At 40.6% G+C, this 24,189-nt stretch overlaps 1 protein-coding gene across 11 annotated transcripts in view; it reads right to left on the bottom strand.

Moving 5' to 3' along the window:
• Positions 1-1,680: 1,680 nt before the first annotated feature.
• DLG2 (discs large MAGUK scaffold protein 2) overlaps positions 1,681-24,189 on the bottom strand; it is a 1,022,965-nt gene continuing 1,000,456 nt past the window's right edge. For 7 of the 11 annotated variants that reach the window (XM_086481691.1, XM_086481692.1, XM_086481684.1 and 4 more), the window contains 7 exons: positions 23,933-23,978; positions 10,977-11,027; positions 10,115-10,216; positions 8,988-9,160; positions 8,184-8,293; positions 2,840-2,931; positions 1,681-1,787 (listed from right to left, as the gene is read on the bottom strand). In XM_086481691.1, coding sequence (XP_086337817.1) covers positions 1,681-1,787; positions 2,840-2,931; positions 8,184-8,293; positions 8,988-9,160; positions 10,115-10,216; positions 10,977-11,027; positions 23,933-23,978 — 681 coding nt within the window. Of the gene's footprint in view, positions 1,788-2,839; positions 2,932-8,183; positions 8,294-8,987; positions 9,161-10,114; positions 10,217-10,976; positions 11,028-20,833; positions 20,876-23,932; positions 23,979-24,189 lie in introns of all 11 variants that reach the window. The other 4 variants (XM_086481690.1, XM_086481682.1, XM_086481685.1 and 1 more) reach the window with 2 other exon arrangements.

The raw sequence follows: 24,189 nt of genomic DNA, 5'->3' as shown, positions 1-24,189 counted from the left end.
GAAAAAAATACCTCCCTTTCCCCTTCCCTGCACCCTAAACTGCAATTCCACAGACTTTCCCCAAATCCCTTACAAATGTCCATTGCCTCAGTTTTTGCTTTTAAGACCCTTGTTGACTGTGAAATGAATGAAGATACAAGTTAGTTGGTGACCTGCCTGCCTGCAAAGAGAGGAAAGATCAAATGCTTTTGGTATTTCCTTTAAAGAAACAGGAAGAATCATAAAACATTTTGGGTTGAAGTGTGACTCCCTCCAAGGGAGAAATTATTAACTGCGTTCAAGCACTGACATTTTGCTTCTGAAAAAATCATCCATTTCAATTTAAAAATGCATTATCCTTTTGTGTTCAGAAAAAGTCCTACAGGGCAGTCAGTTCAAGAGATCTTTCCACAGGAGTTCATCATGATTAGAGGCAAGGGAGAGGATTAAATTGAGAGAAAAACAAGCTGACAACTACAATTTAAGGAATTATCTTACTTGTCATTAATAATAGCGAATCTGTTACGGAAAAGGGATAATGTAACTTGATGGTCCTCTTTACATTTTACAGTCACACAAGGGTGTAAATATTTAATCTTTCAATTAATTAATCTTTACAAAATATCTCACAAAAACATTTTTACCTATAGAAATTAGTTTCTATACATCAATATATTTTTATTTTTATAAATTATTCCATCTTTACGTGCCTTCTATCAATATAAATGATAAAATAGACAATCAAAAATTTTAAAGCTTTTCCCAGTTGTATCCCTCCTTGTCAACATAGGTACTGCGAATCCTCATACATGTGTGTGTCCGCATGGGAATGTGTTTGTGTGCACGTGTGTGTCATGTGAAATGCTTCCATCCTCTCCCACCCCCAAACTCCATTAAAATAAACTATATTGTTATTAGTTCCTGATGCAATAGTGTTTCCAAAGGGGAAAAAAGAAATGCTTGACTTGGTTTCAGAAATCAAAAGATGTGCATAGTTACCAAAGTCGAGGTGTACCAACTACAAATGTGCAATGACAAGCTTAGAATAGGACCCACCTCCCAGTCAAGTCAAAGAGCATCCTACCAGTGACTTGAGTAGGAAGTGGACCAAGTACTCTGAGCTTGATTTTGCAAGGTGCATGTGGCCCTGATCTAGCAAAACGCTTAAGCCCGTGCTTAGCTTTGAGCACATGAATAGTCCTACTGGAATTGATGGGACTGAACAGCATGGGGAAGGGTCACAAGTGACTCCAAGTCAATGGGCTACTCATGTGTAGGAATTGGGGTCAAGTGCTGAGCGCCTTGCAGGATCAAGCCCTATATGAGGTTCAAGAGCTGGGAACTTCTCTTTAAAGCAATCAACACACTGAGCTCAGCCATTGAAATCGATCAAAATGTCCGCATGGGCACAGGAGGTGGCTAGCTCCCCTTGACAGACAGTCTCCATGTCAAAAGTTTATACCTACAACTGGTGCTCTGAGCACACAACAGATTTGCTTTATATGGTAGAAGTCTTTTTGTTCCTACCCTTTGACCCATCAGTGTCCTTCATGGCTTCAAACACTTTGTGTTGTACATTCATCAAAATTCACATTGACTGCAAAGAACATAAATGCAACAAAAACAGGAAAGCCTCCAAATAGTATATTATAGTTTTCTTCTAAATAGTCTCCCGTCGTAATCAGAGGTGCAGTGGCTAATTTATAATTTTTCCTTTGAAGGAATCCAGATGAAAGGCCCAGATTGTTCTTCAATTACAAGTTTGCATTGATTATATATATCTTCTAAGCTATCTCCTTGGACAATAGCTGCAGTAAGAAAACATATCAATACTTCTTTTAATTGATATATTCTACAGCATCCAGTGTCAGCAGATTTTCAGTGTACTCATAGATATTGATGAAATGAGAAGGAATACTAGAATGCTGTGATGTCGTTGATTATGGAAAAGTCATACACCCTGCAGATGGCACCTAAGTTCAAAGCAGTGACACCTTTCTGTGACAAAGACCCATCCCACTGCATGTAGTGAGGAGGCTGAGCTAGGCTAGTTTAGAGAAGTAGCATTTCTGTTCTGGGGGAGGGCAGCATGGTGGGTTCCCACTGTTGCAAGTCAAGCTTCACATTTCATTTGGTTTAGAATCTTATTAAGTAGTGAGTAGCAGCAGATTTACACCCTATTCTTTTCCTGACCTAGGTGTAATAAACTCACTCTTGGCTGCAAAAGTTAACTAGATCAGGCCCAAAGTGACAGAAGATAAAGCAACTGCAACATGAAGCACAGAGTTCTATACCCTTAAATTCCTTGTCCCTCCCAGCAGAAATCTGGACCTGCAGTTCAGATTATGTGCACTGTCAGCATGTGGAGGGACAGTTGGGAATTGCTGAGTGTTATCCACAAATACTAGTCCCCCGAGTAGGCAATTGCTTAAACCTACTCAAAGGAAATGATGGGGCTTAGAGCAGGTCTTAAACCTCGCTATTTTCCAGGTTAGGAAGAAGATGCCTTTCTCTTTCCCTCCCATGATCCATAGCTTGAGCTCTTGCCTTGAGCTAGCGAGGAATTCTTTGGTCTGTACAAACGCAATGATGCAACATTTTTACTGACTTCATTAAAAGTGGTTTTGGTCAGGGAGGGAATCAATTGCATGCAAAGATATTCCTTCAGGGCATCAAACTTCTGAGGGCTTGAACGCCTCAACTGAACTTTGAGTTTCAGGCAAACAATAGTCCCAAACCAGGAGTCCTTGCTGTGCGCATGCTATACTGATATGCACTCTAGGCCAGAAACAGCTGATCCAGTTGTTTTGCAATGAAGAACTATACTGCGTGAAAAAGATTATGTTTATTAAAAACGTACCTGTAAAATATTCTCCAAATTCTTGTTCTAATTTAATTGCTCGATCATAAGTTTTCTTCGCTTGCTCCTCTGTAAGACGTTTATTCATTTCCCTAGAGACACAGAGGAAGTCATCAAGTTTAGATTCTTACTAGAATAGCTTTCTAAAAGGTATGTTCAGCTGAATCACAGATGGGCTGATATCAGTACCAAAATCAAGCAGTGAAACTCTTCCACCAATTCATGGGCAGTTTCAGGAATTTAAGTTTAATTTCATTCTTACATAGTATAAATGTACACTTCCAGACTTTTCCCCTGTCTATTTCCCATTTCTCTGCTAAATCTTTTATTTTTTGTTCACCATTTTACATTCCCAAACAAAACATGAGGCACAAATCTAGTAACTGCTAAGTGGATGGACTTGTGGCATCAAGGAGCCAGGAGGTCTCAAGGTCTGTGCACTCAGAGCACTCCTGCCTTCAGAGATGAAGCTCCTTCAGGAACCTCCCTATCTGCCAGTCCCAGAGCTGCTGTCTCAGCTGAAGGAGATTTCCCAAACTGCTGAAATGGAAGGTGTGTTTTGACTGAGGCTGGGCGTATCGTAGTGAAATAATTATTAAAGGCGGAATTCAGCACAGCGAGACTCCTGACCCTGTAGGAGGAATCCCAGTCATTGTAATCCCTGTAGGGAAGCCCCAGAAGGAACTCAGAATGTCTTCCAAGGAGACTTCTTGGTTCAGGTGCGGGCATAAGTTCCAGATAATCATGAGAAATCAAACCAAGTCTTTCCAGCAGGAAGAGTTAAGCATTTTTCACAGCATGGATTCATTTTTCTTAAAACATGATGGAAATTTTCTGAGGCAACTAGAAAAGCAAGAGGAAGGAGCATCTTGTGTTCTACATAAATCTGATTTAATGCCTTGCACTCAATCATATGATTATGTGGTAATGGACTGTATACAGTATGACATGGGTGATGTATGTAGGAAATTATGTGCATGATGGCGCATAGAAAAATGATCTATGAAGTGCAGAACAGTATGAACTTGCTACAGCTAACTCCTACCTGGCTTCTGAAAAACACCCTGTAAGGTGTCCAGGATGCAAAAAGGAATTTCTAGAAATGGCTTAAAGCTGTCTATCTAACTAATCATACAGTTGAGAGCATTGTTTAGAAAAATCTCTCTGGAAGTAGCAATGCGATGCGATGCAATGCAGAAAGCAGGTTTATAACATGAAGGGTAAGAAAGATTTCTTTAAAAATTTATGAAAGTTATTTGTGGATTATATAAATAGGTTTAATATATGCCAGTTTGTGTAATGCTGTATCATACATTAAATTTGAAATACTATTAATTCTGTTTATTGGAAAGATTGCTATCTAATTGAGTTCAGACAGGCTCCTCATCAGCTATGCCTACTTGAACTTCAGACTGAACAAAAACTCTGTCTTGGAGGTGGACATAGCATTGCAAATTCTTATGCAAACTTAATATTTCATCTCATCTTAAGGACACACAGTCAATATTTTAGTACTAACAACATCCTCCTCCTTCCAGATCTATTTCTGGTAAATTTCTGAGAAGTCTTCCTCAAGGTCCTTGAATATCAAGGGAGAAAATACAAATAAAAATATAAACAAGCACTTAAAATAATGAATGCTTTGACATAAGCAGAAATTTGCATTATATATGCAGGGTATAGATTTGCCTGGGGTGTAAAACTGTGCTAGTTGTATTCATGCCTTATGCCTTAAGGACAGAGAATGGAGAATGGGGAGGACCATGACATCCACTTTTCATGGTGAATTAAAAGAGCTGTCAAACAACAGTCCCTTCTATTGTTTTTCTTTCCTAACCAGGGACCTGCACAGCTGGTGAATTCAAAATGCTTGCAAAGAGCTGTCCCTCCAGGCACATTTTCTTCCTCTTGCACTGAAGAGCTCACCCAGGGATTACTTCTAGCTCTCATCCCCATGATCCCACCATGATCCTTCTAGAGAGAGAGAGGCTAATTGAGAGGTACCAACAGGGTAGAATCAAACCAACCTCTAGGATTAAACCTGTGAGGTAGCGTCATGTAGAGATGGGAAAGGAAGGAAGGGGGAGCAGTTTGTTCACAGCAGTTTGATTGCCAGGACTCAATTTAATTGAAGAAAATAACATCAGGAGACATTCAGCTCAGGCCCCGAGTGCTGGTTACTTCTACATCCCATAGCCCCTTACGGCCTTGCACTGCTGTGGTTATTAGCGTTAGCAGGGTATTTACGGAGAACCAGTGATAAGCAAGGTTCAAGTGCAGGTGCAAGCTTAGTTTATTCTCCCTTCACTCTTCTTACCTTTGCTGTTACGCTAACTTTCGACTTATTTGTATGAACAAAGTAATAGTTATGGCAGAAAAACCTATAGTTTTTGTGTTGTAGTAGTTATACATATTAAAAAGACTGAGCGAACAGTTACTCTGTCATTAAAATGTCCTCTTGCTGTTCCCATAGAGCACTGGTTTTCCAGGTTAAACTTCTCCATACTAAAATAATCGTATCTATTGGGAAGGGGTTATATCTTTCCTCTGTGCACACCCTGCAACTCACTACCACTTACGTCAGAGGATGTATTTGTTTAGCCAGACCCTAACTGGTTTAGTTTCATTACAATGAATGATTTTCACAAGCAAGGGGCTCAGAATTATGTCATTATTCTCAAGACAATCCTTTAAAGAAAAAGATAGTTTATGTTAAGAGTTCTCACTTCTGTTAGAAACTAATTTTGTGTGCTGTTTGATAAGGTAAATACACATTAAATAGACTAACTAGATAAAAAGATTACTTGTGGAGAGCAGGCTGCAGGGGATAAACTAATTTTGAATGCCTGAATTCATTACATATTTCTATTTTTTCTAGGAGTTTTATTGTGTTTATGTAATTTATTTATATAACCCATATTACGGAAAAAATCCCAAACTACTACTGATATATAAGAACTTTTGCTGTCCCGTGAAAGTCTGGATACTAATTAAGAGTGTCTTCCACAGAGTATTTGCAGAACAAGGAATTCAAAGTCATATAGTGGATTTCACTTTGTTTGTCACTACTGTATGTCAATGCTGAGGCAGGTTTGGATTCGGAGAGTGAAGAGTAATTGAGTTTTGATTTATATCAGTAAGGAAAATTCTGCTAACTCTGCATAACTTGTTTTGTCCTAAGTGAAATATTAGCATTGCTTTGGTTTCATAACAGGACAATTGTCATAATATTTTGCATTTTCATAACATTTTCTGTTAATCTCTTCAAGGATTTGCTGTTCTTACATCAAATCAATGAAGCCTTTATGTTATTGCCATATTTTTGGTTCTGCCTAATGTATTTTTCAGAGTAAGGGCTGCTTTTACTTTTTTTTTTAATCACTTCAGTTGCAGTGTCAGCATTGAACAAACAATGGAAATATTTTACGGATGGGAAAACTGTAGGTTAACATCTATCTTAAAACAATCAATGCAGAAGGCGGGCTGTCAGGCTGCCCTTCCCCTTCTATACAGCAACATAATCAGGACGTAATTGAACTGTAGGGCTGAAAGAAATGTCAAGAAGTCATCCAACCCAAGATGGCTTTGGTCAGGATGGGGCTGTGTGAGTACCATCTACTGTGCATCATTCCCTGTAACATGGCTAGACGTGCAACAACCTTATCACCAAAAGGCAAGGCCAGGGAGGGTGCGCGTTTGGTCATGGGATGGGGCATGTTAGCATTCTCCAGCTCTGTCACCCAGTAGTTGTGGGCACACCTTTACTGTAACCAGATAGACATCTGTCACAGGAGGGAAGGTGCCTACATTTTAGCTGTGTAACAGATACCTATCACATCACCTGCTGTTTGCATGGCCTTTGGTGAGGAGAAGGCACAGAATTCAAAATTTCATCCCTATCACAGGAAATTAAGGTGGTAAGTTCTTGCATTGCCATGGGCGTACAAGGAAAACAATTGATCACCTGAGCTTTAACCAGTACGAAGATCACTCATATATTTCTTCCTCAGCCTTTTCTCCTTGACACTAGGTAACCCCTCTTCCTCCTCCACTTCCAGGGTTGTACCCAGAACCAGGCCAGCACTGCAGCTGAGACCTCATCCATACCCAGGAAAGCAAAATAACTATCTATTGTGTCCTTACACAACACTGATGTCAATACAGCCCACAGTGGCAGTTTCCTTTTTTGCAACTGCATTATCCATCCATTCATATTCCTGTGTGATCCATCCCAACCTCCAGATGCTTTTCTGCAGTGCTGTAGCTTAATTATTCCCTGCTCGCACTTGTGCATTTCATTTTCTCTCCTTTGTCTGTGCTAAATTTCATCTTACTGATTTTACATCGACTTTCAATCTTATCCTCCAAAGTACTTGCCACCTCACGCAGCCTTGGGTTACTCACAAACTTTACAAAAGTATTGCCCAATGCATCATTCAAGTAACTCATGAACAAGCAGCCCCACAGTGACACAGCTCAGGAAATACTCGCAGGATTTCTGTTACCCTGCCAGTTTAACAGTGCCATTTTCAACAACTGAGTATGTTGTGCATGTGCTCTATAGATTCCCTTAGGACTGTATTTCCTTAATCTTGTATTTCCCTAATTCTTAATATTATATTTCCCTAAGCTGCTACTGAGAATGTTCCATCGAGCCAGAATAAAAATCAAGATGCAATACAATTTTTGATATCCATCTCATGAAAGAATGAAATAAAATTGATTTGATTTGCTCTTGATGCACATACATTGTTATAACGTTTTTATCCTCTCAGTTATTATACTTGAGTTGCCTAACTGGATCCCAGAGTTTTTCTGAGTTTTGAAATTAGGTTGCCTGGTGACAGCATGAAGATGTTGACTTCTCTTTCCTTCTTAAATTGTTCTTTGCCCCTCTCCACTCCCATGGGTCCCAGCCTATCCTCTCACAGACCTTCAAGTAAATGAAGGGCTGACGAAGAGGCACCCACCACACCCTCTGGTTCACCCCCTGTGACCAGACTCTACACCACAAGAGCACCCAAGGCTGGGTGGGACAATGCTTCATGAGAACTTGATGCACAGGCTGGAACAAGAACACCAAGCACTGGAAGGGGATCCTTCACAGTCCTGCACATAAGCCCATATGTTCCACATGTGTGAAAGGTTCAAAGGCAGCTTTGGCATGTTCCTTGAGATGCTGGGATACAGTGGATGGCAGGCAAGGAGAGCATGTCTCCACTGTTCCTACTACTTCTCGTGATTACTGATTTTAGAGGATGGGCGAAATGTAGACTCAAGACTTGTGTTATGCCACTTGAGACTGTACCCTGAAAATAAAAGGCTTGCAGGGGTTTATACTTACATCAGAGGCTCCCATGATTTAGGCTTAATGAAGATAGCGATGGGATAGAGTTGTGCAACTTGTAGTCGTTTGATAGCGTTTCCTGACACATCGAGTATACAGTGCTTGCCCTGTTGGAAACAGATGAGGGTGTGTTTATTTTTGCAGAGTTTGCTGCGGATCAGCCAAGAGATGGGAAGCAATTCTGCAATGCGGTGCCCTGGAATGGGGCCATTACTGGCACACCAGGGAAGGGGGACCCCAGGGCATCCACTCCTCTCCTCTGCGCTCTTTCATTTGCTTTGGTGCTAACATAAAATATACACTGGAGATATGGGAACAAACTTGGTTTTTTTTTTTTTCACTGGGATGAACCTTGTGGAGGGAGAGGATTTTCTTCAGAGATAAGGAAAGTCAGTCCATGAAAGTAATAGGATGTCTATGTTAATTCAGCTCTTGTTTGTGTCAAAGACTCTCTGTGTGACCTGAGGCAAGTGATGCAATCTTTCTGTGCTTCTTTCTTTTGCCTCTGTGAAAGTGAGATAAGTTCATTTACCCATTTTACAGAGGGAAGTGGGAAGGCTGTTTTGGGGTGTACAGTGCTAGATTCCTGAATCGATGGCACTACATCCAGGTACAGAAAGCATCAAGGATGTTGTCGTTTAAAGTCAGAGACTCCACTTGTGGAGTCATTATAAAGCTTATAAATATTAGGATGCCATTTTGCAGATATTTTATATTTTTGGCAGAAGAATCATGTCTGTGATACAATGTGGAAACAAAACAGATCACGTCGCATGGGCAATAAAACTAACGGCAACCTACCCTTTCTGCCACGAATCTCACAGACTGGACACTAGTTCCATATAAATTATCGTTGTACTGCCCAGCTTCTATAAATTTGTGCTCTTGGATATCTTTTTCCATTTGTTCTCTTGAAATGACAAAATGATAATCTCTCCCATCCACTTCATAGTCACGCTTTGGCCTTGTGGTATCTGCATGAAACAAAAGGCAGGAGATCAAGAAATTTGTAAAAATATTTCCTGCAAAAAATGCTGCAATTAAGGTTTGCTCAGCCAACAATGCTGGGTCTGCTGTAAGTGGAGATGCTCCACATCTGGGAGCAGATCTTTGGCTCCTACATACTGTTTTCAAGGTAGTTATGACAATAAAGCTGTCTTTTTAAAGTAATACCTTCTGATGTTTACCTCCAATCAATACAGGCTAACATAAAATTAGGATTTGCCAGAATACCACTTTTTTTTCAGCAGGATCACACAGAAAGCCCCACTACAAGATGCATTCCAGACTGTAAATCTAATCCTATTACAGTGATAATGTGAATCACAATCTCATCAATTTAATTTAGCCTTAACTATAAGGCTGGTTCTGATCTCATTCTAGCAGCTTTAAGCTGTTGTATTTGCAGCGACAACAGTTTAAAATGAAGTAAGGCTGCAATCAGGGTCTGAAATAAACACTTGGCAAGCTCTAATGATCCAAGATATAAACACTCTGCTTAATTCAAGGTCCAATATTGCTTTCAGACTAGACAGTCTAGATATCACACAAATCGTGCAGATTACTTTCTATTTTTATAGACAGATGCAATAGAGTTGGAGTTTTACATTTTACCAGTATTTCAATCTTTTATCTTATTTAAGAAAACACAGATTAATTAATGAGTAAATTGAGTTAGTGGCCAGAAGGCTCCTTCTTCAAAAAAATACCAGAGCTTTGGGGAAAATTCTTTTGAGAAATTATTTCCAGATCTTCACGATTTTTTTTTGTTTGTTCCTTTCCCCCTTTTTGTCCAATGGAAAAATGACTTTTGAAAAACTCCGTTACATGGAGTTCATGGATGTTGCATTCACAGCAATTCACTTAATGTGTGGCATGAAAGGATACAGCTCACTCAGCTGCAGAACAAGGACTAAAATCATACTTACGTGGTACACACGACCCAAACTTATCAGGGAACTCAGATATCAAATCATCGTTGATCCGATCTTTCATAGGACCCAGAATAATAACCGGCCTGGTGTAATTAACTGAACAACAAAAAGAAAGGAACATTTTGATGATCTTGCTGGCAATAACAGTAAGTCTTTCCAAAGATGCACTAACCAGAGTTGTTGCCTTTATGCATGAAGTGAAAACTTGGGTGTACATTTTACTGATGAATAATTTATTTATTCACATGGATAAGGAAAAAGGAACGAGCACCGCTCATTTTGCAGAGATCTGTGATGGTGCATGCACACGTAGTCAGACAACTGGGTGGAAGTGTGTATATTTGCTATTGCTCAACAAGGTCACTCCCAAATGCTTGCAGATGGACTCTCTCATGAGGCATGGAAAGGATATTGTAGGATTTTTTTCTCCTCAGTTATGATCATCCCCAATTAAATCAGGTGGGTGTGCTCCCATTTTCAGTTGCCTTCCCATGGGTTCATTTACTCTCGTTAGAGATGCACATCACATCAGAAAAAAAAAAAAAATAAAGGCTTCCCATGCAAAAATATTCCAGTAAATCTAGAAAATTGTCATCAATATTTTGAAGAGCGATTAACACATTTATTAGTAAAGGCCATGAGAGCACACTGGAGAGAGTCCTGAGAACGGTCTGAAGTGGGGGCTAGCGAGGGAGACCCTTACATCATTTCTTTTGCATGTGATAGATCGAGTGGCCAAGAAAAAGGAGCCACAGAGAATCTGGGTCTGGCACAGCAAGGCTTACTGCTCTGCTGCCCCCTAAAATGTGAAATGAAAAACATAAGGACCAGTGACAGAAAAGCAGGTGAAACTTACTTTCCTGTCTGGTGACAGGTTCATAAGAAAGGATGCAGTCTTCTTGGCCTCCTGATGAAAGAAGAAAGAGAAGAGATTGAAGCTGACAAGCAACATGTCAAGTGCTAAAGCCTGACAAAATGCTTCACACAGAGACAGATCGGCTTCAACACTTCTCGCTGGTAATGCTCTCACCTGAACCATTCCAAAGCCCCTCATAACTTTAAAGTGTGGAGACCACTTTTTTCCTTCCCCTCCCTCTCCTGCCACACCTTTCAATTCTTTTGCTGAAATTGGGCTTTTTCAATGATGGAGTTTCATTTATTGATTTGATAGCAAGGCTGTTTACAAGAATAGTGCAAAATTTAAAATGCAGTTCTTTTGCTTGTCCAACTGTTAAGGCCCTAACATGCTGCTGCAGGGAAAATCCACAGGCTACCTAAACCGAACAATTTTTATCCTCAGAATATACATATTTTTGTTGATTGTCCTTCTGTGCATAACCTCCATAGTATAGTTTATTCACAGCCTGACATCTAGCTATGAGCTATTTTCTGACTCTTATCCTTTCCCTGAACACAAATCTCACAGCATCATATTTTACATACTTATCCTCCCTCCACTCCTGCTAGGACAGTGCTGTTTCCTCATGGTGACATCTAAAAGCAGAGAAATTTGCCTTGAGAAACAAGTGTCACTGTATGGACCATGACTTGGGTGCAGGTGTCCAGCCCCAATACATCACTATCCTCTCCTCTACAAGAGCTCAAGAGGAGAAGGGGGAGGATTCTTCCAGCTACTGCATGAATAATTCTTGGACATTTTTATGTCAGTGTCACATACTTGGTACCACATAAGGGCTCTGGCAGGTTCTAAATATGACTTAGGCTTAGTGAAGTTTAAAATTATGATTTTATTTTTACTCTGTCTTGTCTCTGAGAAGATCCCCAGATGGGATTTTGCAACTAATTTAGATACTACAGAAGAAAGAGTGCCGTAAGGGGTACCAGGGCTTTATAAAACAGAGCGGATTGCCTTCATTTCATCTGCTTGCATGCACGTGAGCCTGGGTTACATTCTGCTGGTGGGCTCCTGCCAAACCAAAGTGTGGACGTGCAGGGGAAGAGTGCTGCCTGACACCTGACAGATGATATAGGTAGGATTTACGGGGGGGTGGGGCTACACCTTAACCTGAAGTAGTGACTGCTATCTGTGTCACTCTTGAGGCTCCATTAACTATAATAAAAAGATTTGTACTGAATGCAATGCCCAGCTCCCAAATAGGTACAAAACTTTTTGTGGTTTAGTCTTCAGTTGACTCCCATGTCATGGATCTAATATGTTGATAGATATTTTTCGTGATACATTATCTAGACAGCTATGAGAAATGTGTAAGAAATCTTTTCAAGTAAAAATAATGTTGTAATTAAGGACAACGACAGAAAAAGCAAATAAAAAAATGTACTGGTGTGTCAGGAGAGAGGGAGAACAGACAGAGCCAACTTCAACCTAGCAATGGTGCTGAAGCAGCAAAGGAGAAAACAATTTTTAATAAAACGAAGAAATTAGCTTATGAGAACAAGGCAACATAACATGAGAAGTGTGGACGAGGGATTTTCTTCTCTATTTGCAAATGTTTAATACTGTGACAACTTCCTTAACTTTGGCTTTTTGCAAAGTTAAAACCCTAGAATTATTGTTACACTAGGTTTCATGCATTAAATGTATTAATTTCCCTTAAGTTTCTCTGGGAATTTTGGGAGTGATCTAAAACTCAGGATGTCCCATTCCTCTGGAGATGAAATGATTCACCCTCCAGGCTGGATAAGCACACTCCTGCACTGCCTGCCCTCCAGCCCTCCAGAGCTGAGGCTATGCTTTTCAACAGCCTGAGAAAGTCAGTCTTGGGGTGGGCGATGAAGCCATCATGTACTAAGCATGTGGAGGGGAGCCTGTCTGTACAAATACAATCTTAAACTTGAAAATGCTTGTTTCAATGGCATACAGATCTGCAGAAAGTTTAATTTCAGCTAATTGCAGAAACCCAAATTGTGAGTGCTGATGTCTGAGCTAGTCCCTAGGTACCCTTTTAGAGTCAGTGGGTGCCTACAAATAGGCAAGTGCTTGTTCTAAGACATGAGTCATCTGACCTATTTTAGATGTCTACTTTGGGATGAGAGAAAAAGTCAGAAGGGCGTGTTTGTCTCCATTGTCCCATAATGGCATTTAAAGAGCAAGGTCAGACGCAGACATCTGCATTTAAACAGTAGAATCCCATGGGACTGACAGGGACAAGAGCAACAGAAGGAAAGTAGCCAATAACTCTGACACTATTGTTTAAGAATTTCTCTATGGGCTAATATTTGGCCTTGGCACAGTGTTATAACCAGCACAAAAAAGCCAGCAGTCTCTGCAGACACGTCCCATGCTAAAGCTGTTGTTACATCCACGCTATCAGTAAGTCATGGGCTATGGAGACAAACAAGCCTGTCATTTCACAGGAGCCTTGTGAAACTGTGGCCAGACTGAAGGCAAAGAAAAAACTCCAGCCCACTCAAATTGTGCTGAAGCTTAAGCCGTTGGAAAGGGCTGCAAGAAGTAAGGAGAAAATTGAAGGCTGGCCATGATACACAGGCACTTAAAGATAGACATTTTCTTAAGTGAAGGCTTTTCAGCGCTGAGTTTCAAACTCAACGTGGAGTATGAGCGTGGGGGAAAGCTGCACCATTTCTCCTACTTTACTTTTCTGGAAAAAAGTCTCAGGGAGCTCAAGTTCCTATGTGAATAAAATCCTTCCAAGTGCTGTCCAGACAAAATCCTGTAAGTCCTCAGAGGCTAATATACATGTTAACTGTACCAGATGTTGTTCTGTAATGATCTCTTCTCAATCAGTACTGCATGGTTTTGAAGTCGTCCATACAGTGTTAAGTATAATGAAGAGCTCTAGAATCAATCGATAATTGGATTGCTATAAACTTGTGATGGCTTTGAGGTGTGAGACACAGTGTGAAATTCAGCAGGACACAGGCTCTTATTTATCATTTGACTAAGCCTCATTTACCACCCACATTAACAGCTTAATTACCACAGGTTAGCTATATTGATCTGGAAAATCTTTGTGAAATTTAACAGAGAAAACAAAAAGAGAAAAAAAGAAAAAGCCCGTTCTATGGGAATTTGGCGTAGAATCATAGAATGTATTGGGTTGGAAGGGACCTCTAAAGGTCATCTAGTCCAACCCCCCTGCAATAAGCAGGGACATCTCTAACTAGGTCAGGTTGCTCAGAGCCCCATCAAGCCTGACCTTGAATGTCTCCAGGGATGGGGCTTCCACTGCCTCTCTGGGCAACCTGTTCCAGTGACCCTCCCACCCTCGTATTAATGAACTTCTTCCTAATGTCCAACCTCAATCTACCCTTTTCTAGCCTAAAACCATTACCCCTCATCCTATCACTACAGACCCTTGTGAACAGTTCTTCTCCTGCCTTCTTATGGGCCCCTTTCAGGTATTGGAAGGTTGTGCATTCCCTTGTTCTTCAGTAAAATTCCATCAAGTCAAAAGAGAAGAAAAGAAAGAAAATAAGGAAAGAGAAGAAAGAAAAAAGAAGTTTTCCTAAAGGTAATATACTTTTGAATAAAATGATACAAAATTAACTTTCCCAGGATCTCTATGGCTCTGCTTTCCTTTCTTCTTGGTTTGCCTGTTGGTGTTTCTAATGCTTGCGAAGAGAAGAAGAACCTGGAGTTCTTTATAACTCATAGCCTCTATAAACTGGGCAGAGAGGTCCTGCGTGGTCAGACAAGTTTCATAACGATGACTAATTTAACCTTTTTAAAGGATTTTATAGTGTTTCAGAGGGGTAGCCCTAAAATGTATTTAAGGTGTTGCCTCTGTTTCCCCTGTCTGAGTAGATGGCAGAGAGCCTGTGAAAGACTCAAACCAGTTTCAGTGTAGATCTGGCAGATATCAGGCATTTTTCATGTAACTCATAAAACCCCCTCATTTCCTATTGTCTTGCCAGAGCATCCAGAGCTTGCACAATGTTGGCATAATTGCACCCAGCGTGTGAGTAACGGGGCAGAGGAGCTGCTATGAGCTGCTGTGGTGCAGTCACCATGTAACCAAACACCCACTCTCATCAAGCACCTTATGCAGTGGGAATCCATGGGTTTTGGAATCCTGTTAATTGCTATGAATGAAAAAAAATCAGTAAAGGGATTTAATCCAGTGAATAACAGAAAAGTAGTACTTAGGAAGACAGCTAAAAATTATTTATGATTTTAGAAAAATCAAAGAGAATTTTTGGGTTACGATCAATACATATGTGAAATACATGTAGATGAGCCAAATTAATGTTATTTTTGAGATCTTGCCTGAATTTTGTTGTTCAGCTGGATCTAAAATCAAGGAAAGCTTATTTTTCTGTCACCATCCATTTAGGCTCTGGGCTAATGTATGGATTGCCTGAGTTGTACTTGCAAGATCTTGGAGAAATCAATTTCTTGCTTTGTTTCATCTGCATAGACTGCACTGGATAGTCAATATCCTAGGCTCTATTTGGCTTTCCTGGATGGCTATTTATGTAAGTAAACACACGATTTTTGGAAATATGTTGATAGCTATGAAATGCTGGAAATCCAGTAGATAAAAAGATCATCAGTAATCTGATAATGAACTTATGACCAAAAAGTGGTCTATCGGCACTGTATGTTTAAGATCAATGTAGCTTGTGAAGGCATGAAATGAGACTTCACTGCTTGTGCCAGTTTGAGTGTGCCTGAATAACGTAGTAATCCTTGGGGAGTGCAAGAGCCAGCATAAGTGTCCTAATTAATCAGTGGCCTAACATAATAATCAACATTCCTTTAGCCTTGTTCTGAGTCTTCAAACCTCAGTACAAGAATGACTTGATGACTTGCTGACAGAGAATAAAAATTTTTGTTTCTAACAATTTTCCTTATTTTTAACTTTTAGTCATGTATTGCCTCTCTAGGTAATCGGTGCAATCACAACCAGTTATGCAATTAAGCTAAGTAGATGAGGTAATGTGCGTGTAATTTTGACGACAGCTGTAAAAACCTTTACTGAACTATGTGCAAGAGTGTTACAACACATATGCGGTAGAGAGACTTGAAATTCACGGCCATTATGAAAATCATGTCTCACAAAAAAAAAAACCCTGATGAGTCCACAGCAAAAATCAGTTCTTACAAGCTTGGTTTGGAACAGAAATCAGAACATTTTCAGTTCCAGAGCTCAAAATAAACTTTCAATCATGGTTTGATCAGTTGATTCAGGGATAAGTTGAAGTTGGCTGTATGCATCCTTCTCACAAAAAGAACAACTTTCTGCTAGACCAGGACCTTATATACCACTCTGCAAATTTGGTTTTACTGCTGAGAACAGGTGCAAATCAACTAACATAGTTATAGCCTTCGTATTAGTATGGCCAGTGTGATGCAGCAGCAGCTGTATGCCTGCTCAGCCCCTTTTAGATCAGGCCAGAATTTGTTCTTGGCTAAAAAATATTTTTTTTTTTTTTTTTTTTTATAAAGGGCCCGATTCTGCTGTCAAATGTGTTTGTGATTCCCTCTGGAGTTACTGGAGGTGAAGGTTGTCTGTTGGGATAAAGAAAATCCCACTGTTGTCTCCAGCTCTTTTGCATATTACAAACCCAATGTGGAGAGCACTGGCAGAAGAAATCAGCTTTTACTATCTGCAACAGCCTTGTTGCTAAGGAGTGGTCAAAGAATTTTCTCTTGAGACCACATAGGAGGACTTTCAGTTATTACTTTGAAATAAAAAGTATCTGACTTCTATTGAGAACGTGAGTTTTTAGCCCCCAAGCCCAAGACATGAGCAATACTTCAGCCAAATACTCAAATTTTTAAGCAATGTATTTTTCTAAATAAATATGAATACATCAGAATATCTCCTAGAAAAAGCCCAGTGAGTTTGTAACCCCCTCTATTAATCACTGTCCAGGGCACTGGACAGCTTTGTGTAGTTGTACCCCTGTTTTGGAATGGTTCTAGGAATGATCAAGTAGTACAGGTTTTGACACTAGCTACTTTTCACTAAATGCTTATCATGAGAAGCAAAAGTTAGAGAAACATGTTAAAACAGTTGCCAGAGACCACTCTCTAGAAAAAATGCATAACACCTTACTCTGGACTCCAATTGGCCTGGTTTTATAGGGGCAAACATGAACGTCTGCAGGAGAACACATGGCACTTGTCAGTCATTTCTTACCTACACACTTTTCTTTGTGCTGGTCAAAGTGTGAATTGCTGATTTCATAGAACCATAGAACCATAGAATCATTAGGTTGGAAAAGACCTTTAAGATCATTGAGTCCAACCTAGCACTGCCAACTCCACCACTAAACCATGTCCCTAAGTGCCACATCTACACATCTCTTAAACACCTCCAGGGTTTGTGACTCCACCACTTCCCTGGGCAGCCTGTTCCAGTGCCTGACAACCCTTTCGGTGAAGAAATTTTTCCTCATGCCCAATCTAAACCTCCTCTGGTGCAACTTGAGGCCATTTCCGCTTGTCCTGTCACTTGTTCATTGGGAAAAGAGACCGACACCCACCTCGTTACAACCTCCTTTCAGGCAATTGCAGAGAGCAATAAGGTCTCCCCTCAGCCTCCTCTTCTCCAGGCTAAACACCCCCAGTTCCCTCAGCTGCTCCTCATCAGACCTGTTCTCCAGACCCCTCACTAGCTTCGTTGCCCTTCTCTGGACACACTCCAACACCTCAACGTCTTTCTTGGAGTGAGGGGCCCAAAACTGCACACAAGATTCGAGGTGCGGCCTCACCAGTGCGGAGTGCAGGGGCACGATCACTTCCCTACTCCTGCTGGCCACACAGGCCAGGATGCTGTTGGCCTTCTTGGCCACCCGGGCACACTGCTGGCTCATGTTCAGCTGGCTGTCGACCAGCACCCTCAGGTCCTTTTCCACCTTTCCACAATTCAGAAAGCAGTGGGGCAGGGCAACCCTTCTTCCTACACATTTGCTGGGGAAACAGAAGTTCAAAGGGGCACCGGGACAGGTTTGAGCTCTTCAGCAGTTTTCTGTTTGCTCCCCATGAATTTTTCCGCTTCACTTTTTTTTCCTCTCCCAGCATGCCCCGTTTTGCCAGTGCACAGACTGAGGGCTAGATGACTTTGCAAGCCAACACACATGGTGTCCTGGTAAAATATCTTGTAGTGACTCACCTTGAACACAGAAATTCTGCTCAAAGTGTCACTACATCTTACTGAAAAACAGCTTTGCAACATGGCTGGCTCCAAATGAAGTTAAAGCAAACTTGATTCTGTGGCAGTGACTGACGTTGGGCCCCGTTCCCAGCTACCCAGATGCCAACAAGAAGAGCAGAAATAACTGCATGCTGTCCTATTCTACCAGGAATGAGCTTTGTCCCAAACACCTATTATTTTTTTTCCTCTCATTAGGAATAACTAAATGACAAGGCAGCGAGAAAAGCATCTTTAGGAAATGTTCACAGACTAGTTCTGATAATTACTCTTTCCACATGACGGATATTGTTAGACTTCTACTGTGCAGTTCCTCTCTCAACATTCCCACAAGGTCAGAACTGCAGTGAAATAAGACAATTTCTTCATGACGGGTCTCACTCTCTTATCTCCATGCCCTCACAATTTGTTGACTGCCACTGTCTGATTCTTCTCTGTTCCCCAGTCATAATTTTTCTGGGGGGAGATTTACTGCAATGAGCTGTGCAATGGGACATACTGTTGACATAGGGTAGCCTGAGAGATCCAGAGAGTAACCAGCGGGACTCAGGAGGGCTTTAAGTCCCCACGGAGTTATGCTGATATACCGTGGCCATGTAGTAGTTGAATGCACAGTCAGGTTAGAGATGATATGCCGTCGTGGCCATCTGAAACAGTAATTTCCAACTGGTAGCCAAAGTTGCTAGTTGCCCAAGGTCATGCCTTCAAATGTCGTGTCAGCACCCACCAATGAAGCCTTAGCAAGTGGAATTAGGCCCTTTGGGCATCAGGTCCTGGATTTTAAAGCCACTTTCATTTGGCATAACCAAAGATTGGCTTCCTCTGCTGCTAAATGGCGTAGCTCTCCCATAGGCAGAGAAGAAAGCCCTGTCTGCATTTTCTCCACCAGGTAGCATTTGTTGGACATACCAGTAATGTGTGGGGAGCTCCAGTCGACAGGATGTAGGCTGGATGCTGCTGGGGTGAGACAGGATCTTGCCCGGATAGAAACTATTGTAGAAAGATAGTGCCTACCACGGGCAGTTGTTACTGCAACACCACTTTTTCTTCCAAGGTCTATGTCCCAACTGACTTCCCCAAACCACTTCTATTGCCTCTCTTGCACCTCAAAACATACACTTTGTTTCAAGTTCTTGCACAGCCAATGAGGAACTGGCTACCTGGCCTGTCTTATGATGATATTTGGGAACTAGCTTTCGTGGACCTGCCCCAAATGTTTGGCTGCAACTGGGCAGCCCTGTTAAGTCTCCTGTTTGGGACAGTTCATCAGGCGTGGGATGTGCTCAGCCACTGGCCTAGATTCTCCTCTGGGCTTTTACCCTGAGCTCACCCTGAAATAAATACGCGTGGAGGAGATTTGACTCATGCAAACTTTTGAAAATTTGGCCTATTGACTTACTTGTGATTGTAAAGTCAGTCTGGGGAAAGAGCATCTATATTTCAAACATAAAATCCTCCTCTGCTCCTCAGTAGAGGACACATTAAAAATAAAGCTGTTCACAATTTGATCTTGGCAGTTCAAGAGCACCTACTGTTTTCTTGTGACTCTGGCAAATGCTTTCCAAGGAAACCTTTGCAATACAAGAGAATACAAACTAATTTACCATTTCTGAATTGCATAAATTAGCTGCTTTACTGAAAGAAACCAGTGTTTATTAACAGAGCTCAACTGCTATGCACTATATCAAGACTGGTAAATATGAGGTATGATACCAATGATTACCTGAATGTATGCGGGTGCTTAGCACAAGTGCTGAGTGACTGGTGGAAAACTTGATTTGCTAAGCAAATGGCTTGAAAAAAATAAACAACTGGGTGATTTAGTAAGCAATCTATCATTTTAATTACCTTTTATTACATTTCCAGATATTTATTTAATGCCTTATTTTTTTGCTTTTCAATACTTCCAGAAGAATAGTTACAGTGGTTAAATTTTTGGTTATTACTAATAATTATCCAGAACATACAATCTGCCTCTTAGCTATACGACCACATGGAGTCTGTAATTCCAACTAAATCAGGTTGCAGGGTTGGGACCTTCACTTATAGGGAATCAGTGGCTTTCGGTGACAGTGCCTAAGGGGTGAATCTTACCTTTTTTGGAAGACTTCAATATGCATTAGGATATCTGTACTGCCAAAATTAAGGGCTCAGCAAAATTCTGGGGACTTTCTTAGCCCTTCATACAGGCATGCAGAAATGCAGGTAAAAATTATGACCTTGTAAAGAGGATGCCTTTTGCAGATTTGACTACAGCTATGGAGTAATTTTACTCTTAAAAGGTCATCAAGAAAATGCCCCCTCCCTGATGAAATAGACTTATCACTAAACCAAGTAATCCTGACTTTCACAGGCTACCCAAAGCCAGGTTTGGTTTTATGTCCCGGAATACATTCCAATTAACAACCTTCTTCCCTTCTCTTATAAATGTTGACAGTTTTCTTTTATGGCTTTGTACTCAAGATGTGGTCATAAATTTGAATTCCAAGCCATTTGCTCCAACTGCCTTTTTGACATTAACAAAAGAGTAGCAAGGAGAGAAACAAAATAAAAGAAACAAACAGAACAAGCAATGCAAAGTAAAAGGACTCTAATGAAAGCAGTAACTTACTGTAGCTACTTTCACTATCGCTGGCATTAGAAGAAACATGTTCTGCAAGAACAGTACAGCAAATTAAAGAACATAACCAAGCACCACAGAGCCGCAGAAACTTAAAAGAACTGCCACAGTCATGCAAAGGTAGTTGTGCAGAGAGGAAATAAAAACAGTGCAGTGACATCACCTGAAAACTCTTAGATAATTTACACAGGTAAAATGAAAGCTTTCTCTCTTGTGGCATTTCAGAAGGTGACTATACGTATTAGCTAGCGATACATGTCACGGCAAAGCCGTGTCTTTTCTTGATGAGATAGTTAATGACATCTCAGATAACTTAATTTCAGAGTACGTTATGGTCCACTTGCATCTCACTGGACATCTTGATTAATGTCATGAAACCTAAATGTCTGCTCGTATTATCCTGCAGTACCAGTAATGTGCATCATTAATGCATTAGAACTATTCCTGCTAAATTGCTAACCTGTGTCCATATTTAATTACTGTGCACTATCCCAAAGGGCTATCAAATTAACATGAAAATGGTTTTGATATCAAATATCGTAACTGTATCTATTTTACCCTGTCCCAAAAGAAAAGAAAACATGACAAAAACAAGAAAAAAATGGAAGAAGTCTTTTTTCAGACATTGATTAACCTCAGGATTTGAGCTAGAATATCAAAACCTTTACCAGACTAGTCTGGATAGGTGAACAGGGATATAAAAACTATCATGATGGGTCAGGCTTGTGGTTTGGCAAGACTGGTGCCCTGTATGCATTATCATATTATTTAAAGAAAGGTCCAATCTGTAGCACGTGAAGTGGCTGTTCCCAAACTGCAGTCAGCAGACTGTTTATAGTCAGTCAGACTATGCTATATGGTCAGTCAGACTATGCTATATGGTCTCCAGGATATCTGCAGAACCACATTAAATGGTGGGTTTAAAGCTATCTCTGGTAGAAATATGGATTGCTTTGCACCTGAACGATCATTTCACAGTTGAAACTTTTCAGCTGGTCTAGGACATTTGGAAGTCAATGGTTTAATGGCTATATACCAGGGAGCCACCCTAGCTCAATGAGAATGAGACTCAGTGGTTAAATGGGCAATAGGTACAAATAAGACACCTCCTGACAAGTACCAGGAGCCAAAACTGGTCTAATATTTGTCATTAAACCAGTGGGCAGATTAGGCTGTAGGTGACCCACAACACCCACCTGCAGCTGCCTCTAAACATTCCCAGTGAAAGAAGGAGGTCATAAAAGCCAAGAATCCCCTGGGATGAACCCAGAGTAAACCACCATGGATGTCATGAAGGATGACTATGGGAACAGTGCCAAGACCACCCCTTCTGTGCACGGTGCTGTGTTTCCTCCACGTGCCAATCTAACGGCTTGGGGTTCATGGAGTGGAACTGACGGGGTTACTGGAGCAGCAGAAATGAGAGGGGATGATATCTGATAAAAATAATAATGGAAAACTTTGATCCTGGTCTTTGTAAGAAGCTTCAAAAAAAATGAAACTTCCATTTTGAAGAAAAGAGTAGATTGACTTTCATACATTTCATAGCAAGTTAACAAAGGTCGTCTCAAACTAATATGCTATACAGGACCCTGAAGAACTTTATTAAACAAGAATAAATATGCTTCATAGTAAGAACTGTCATTAAAAAACATATTTGAGTTGAATATTAGTGAAATTTGATGGGCGGGAATGTCTAGAGGTGTGTCAGTAATTGAAAGCTAGGTGCAATACTAATAGAAAAGCTAGGGTTATATAAATACCTCTGTGCTACTTTTCCCTTAGCAATTTGCAGAATTCAGTTATCTCCGTTCAAATGGTTGGATGTTATGGAGATTTGTCTTTATAAGGACACAGATATTCAGGAGGGTTATCAGATCAGAAGTATTCTATTTCTCTTTAGCCAGCGAAGGATCTGCATTTGCTGCTAATGAGCTGCTACAGCACTTTACTTAAAGTAGCAGAATGGTTAAAATTCAGGTGGCAGCGACATTTGCTGTCTGCCACTGACAACACTAGTCTTGCAGAACTGTTCTTCTTACAAGAGATGAAGCTTTCATCTTTAAATTGCAAGCTACTGTATGGCTTAAAGTTAAACCATTAAACAGTTCCTTCCACAATCAGTCAGAAATGGAATAACCTCTAAAATTGTGTGCATGGGTGTGCATTCCTGGAATTAAAAAGCACATACAAAACAGTAGGCGATGCAGTGTTAACATTCACACACATTTTGCTCCAATCACTTGATGCTTAAGAAAAAAGATAAGAACTGAGGAAGAAGCAGCCAAAACCATGCAAGCCTCTAAATTATTTAGGTCTGGATACAGAATATTATATAGCCATTTATACAGAAATCAGCTGCAAATATTTCACTCTATACAACTTTTTCTGGTCCAACTTTCGAGGAAGCAAAATTGTTTCTGAACAATTATCTGACACGTTACACATTCTGCAATGCCAAGTCTTGAGACAGGATTGCTGCATCAGAAAAAGAAATTGATTAAAGTTGCATGATAGAGAATAGGTTGCTAATGGTAAAATGGGTTCCAAAATTAGCTTTGGAGAAGGCATGGTCTTCTCTAGCCTGCAAATGACTCCTTCCATTAATAACAAATACTAATCTAAAATCCATCAAAGTAACAAACACTCCCATGCAAAAAGCTGAAAATGCAGAAGCAACAGCATAAAATAATTTTCTACTGATCTCCTCAGGATGTGATCAAGTTAAAATGTTTAACGTTTCCTTTAGGTGGAGAGGGAGGAATTGTTGTTGAAAAGAACAGTCTAGGCAGCAAAACGAGTTCTAGGTATGCTACTCTACAGAACTGCCATGATGGGAACAATAACATACTGTCAGAAACAAAAAGTGTTACTACAAAAGAAGTGAAAGTGTCTGCTTGATACACTGTATGTTATTTAATATCGTCATGCAGAACAAAACGGTTGAAACATTTTAATGCATTCACAGCTGGGTAACAGATAAGACTCTATCTTGTGCATGCTAGGAGTGGAGGGTCCTCAGAGAAGGAACAGAAGCCAAAACAAAACAAAACAAAAAAAGATTTACAGTGACCATTCCTGGGAACTTACTCAGAGTCTTTGTTCCATAACCGTCGTCACCTAATCCGGGGATGTCCTGCACGGAAGTCCCCAGAGAGAGCAATGAGAAAGGAAGAACAGCCGCAGAAGAGGAAGGAAGAAGTCAGTGGAGTTGAAATGGATACTACCATGACTGACCATGTTGATTGAGCAATCTGGATCCTTGCTTTTTCTACCAGAAACAACTTTAGACCCATATTCTATGGGAATGCAGCCAATGAAAGAGGCAGCGACCATGATACATGGCT

This window comes from Leptosomus discolor, chromosome 1 (assembly GCF_034619465.1).
Source record: "Leptosomus discolor isolate bLepDis1 chromosome 1, bLepDis1.hap2, whole genome shotgun sequence".
Taxonomy (NCBI): domain Eukaryota; kingdom Metazoa; phylum Chordata; class Aves; order Leptosomiformes; family Leptosomidae; genus Leptosomus; species Leptosomus discolor.
Note: the sequence above shows the minus strand (reverse complement) of the source record. Positions and strands in the feature narration are given on the sequence as shown.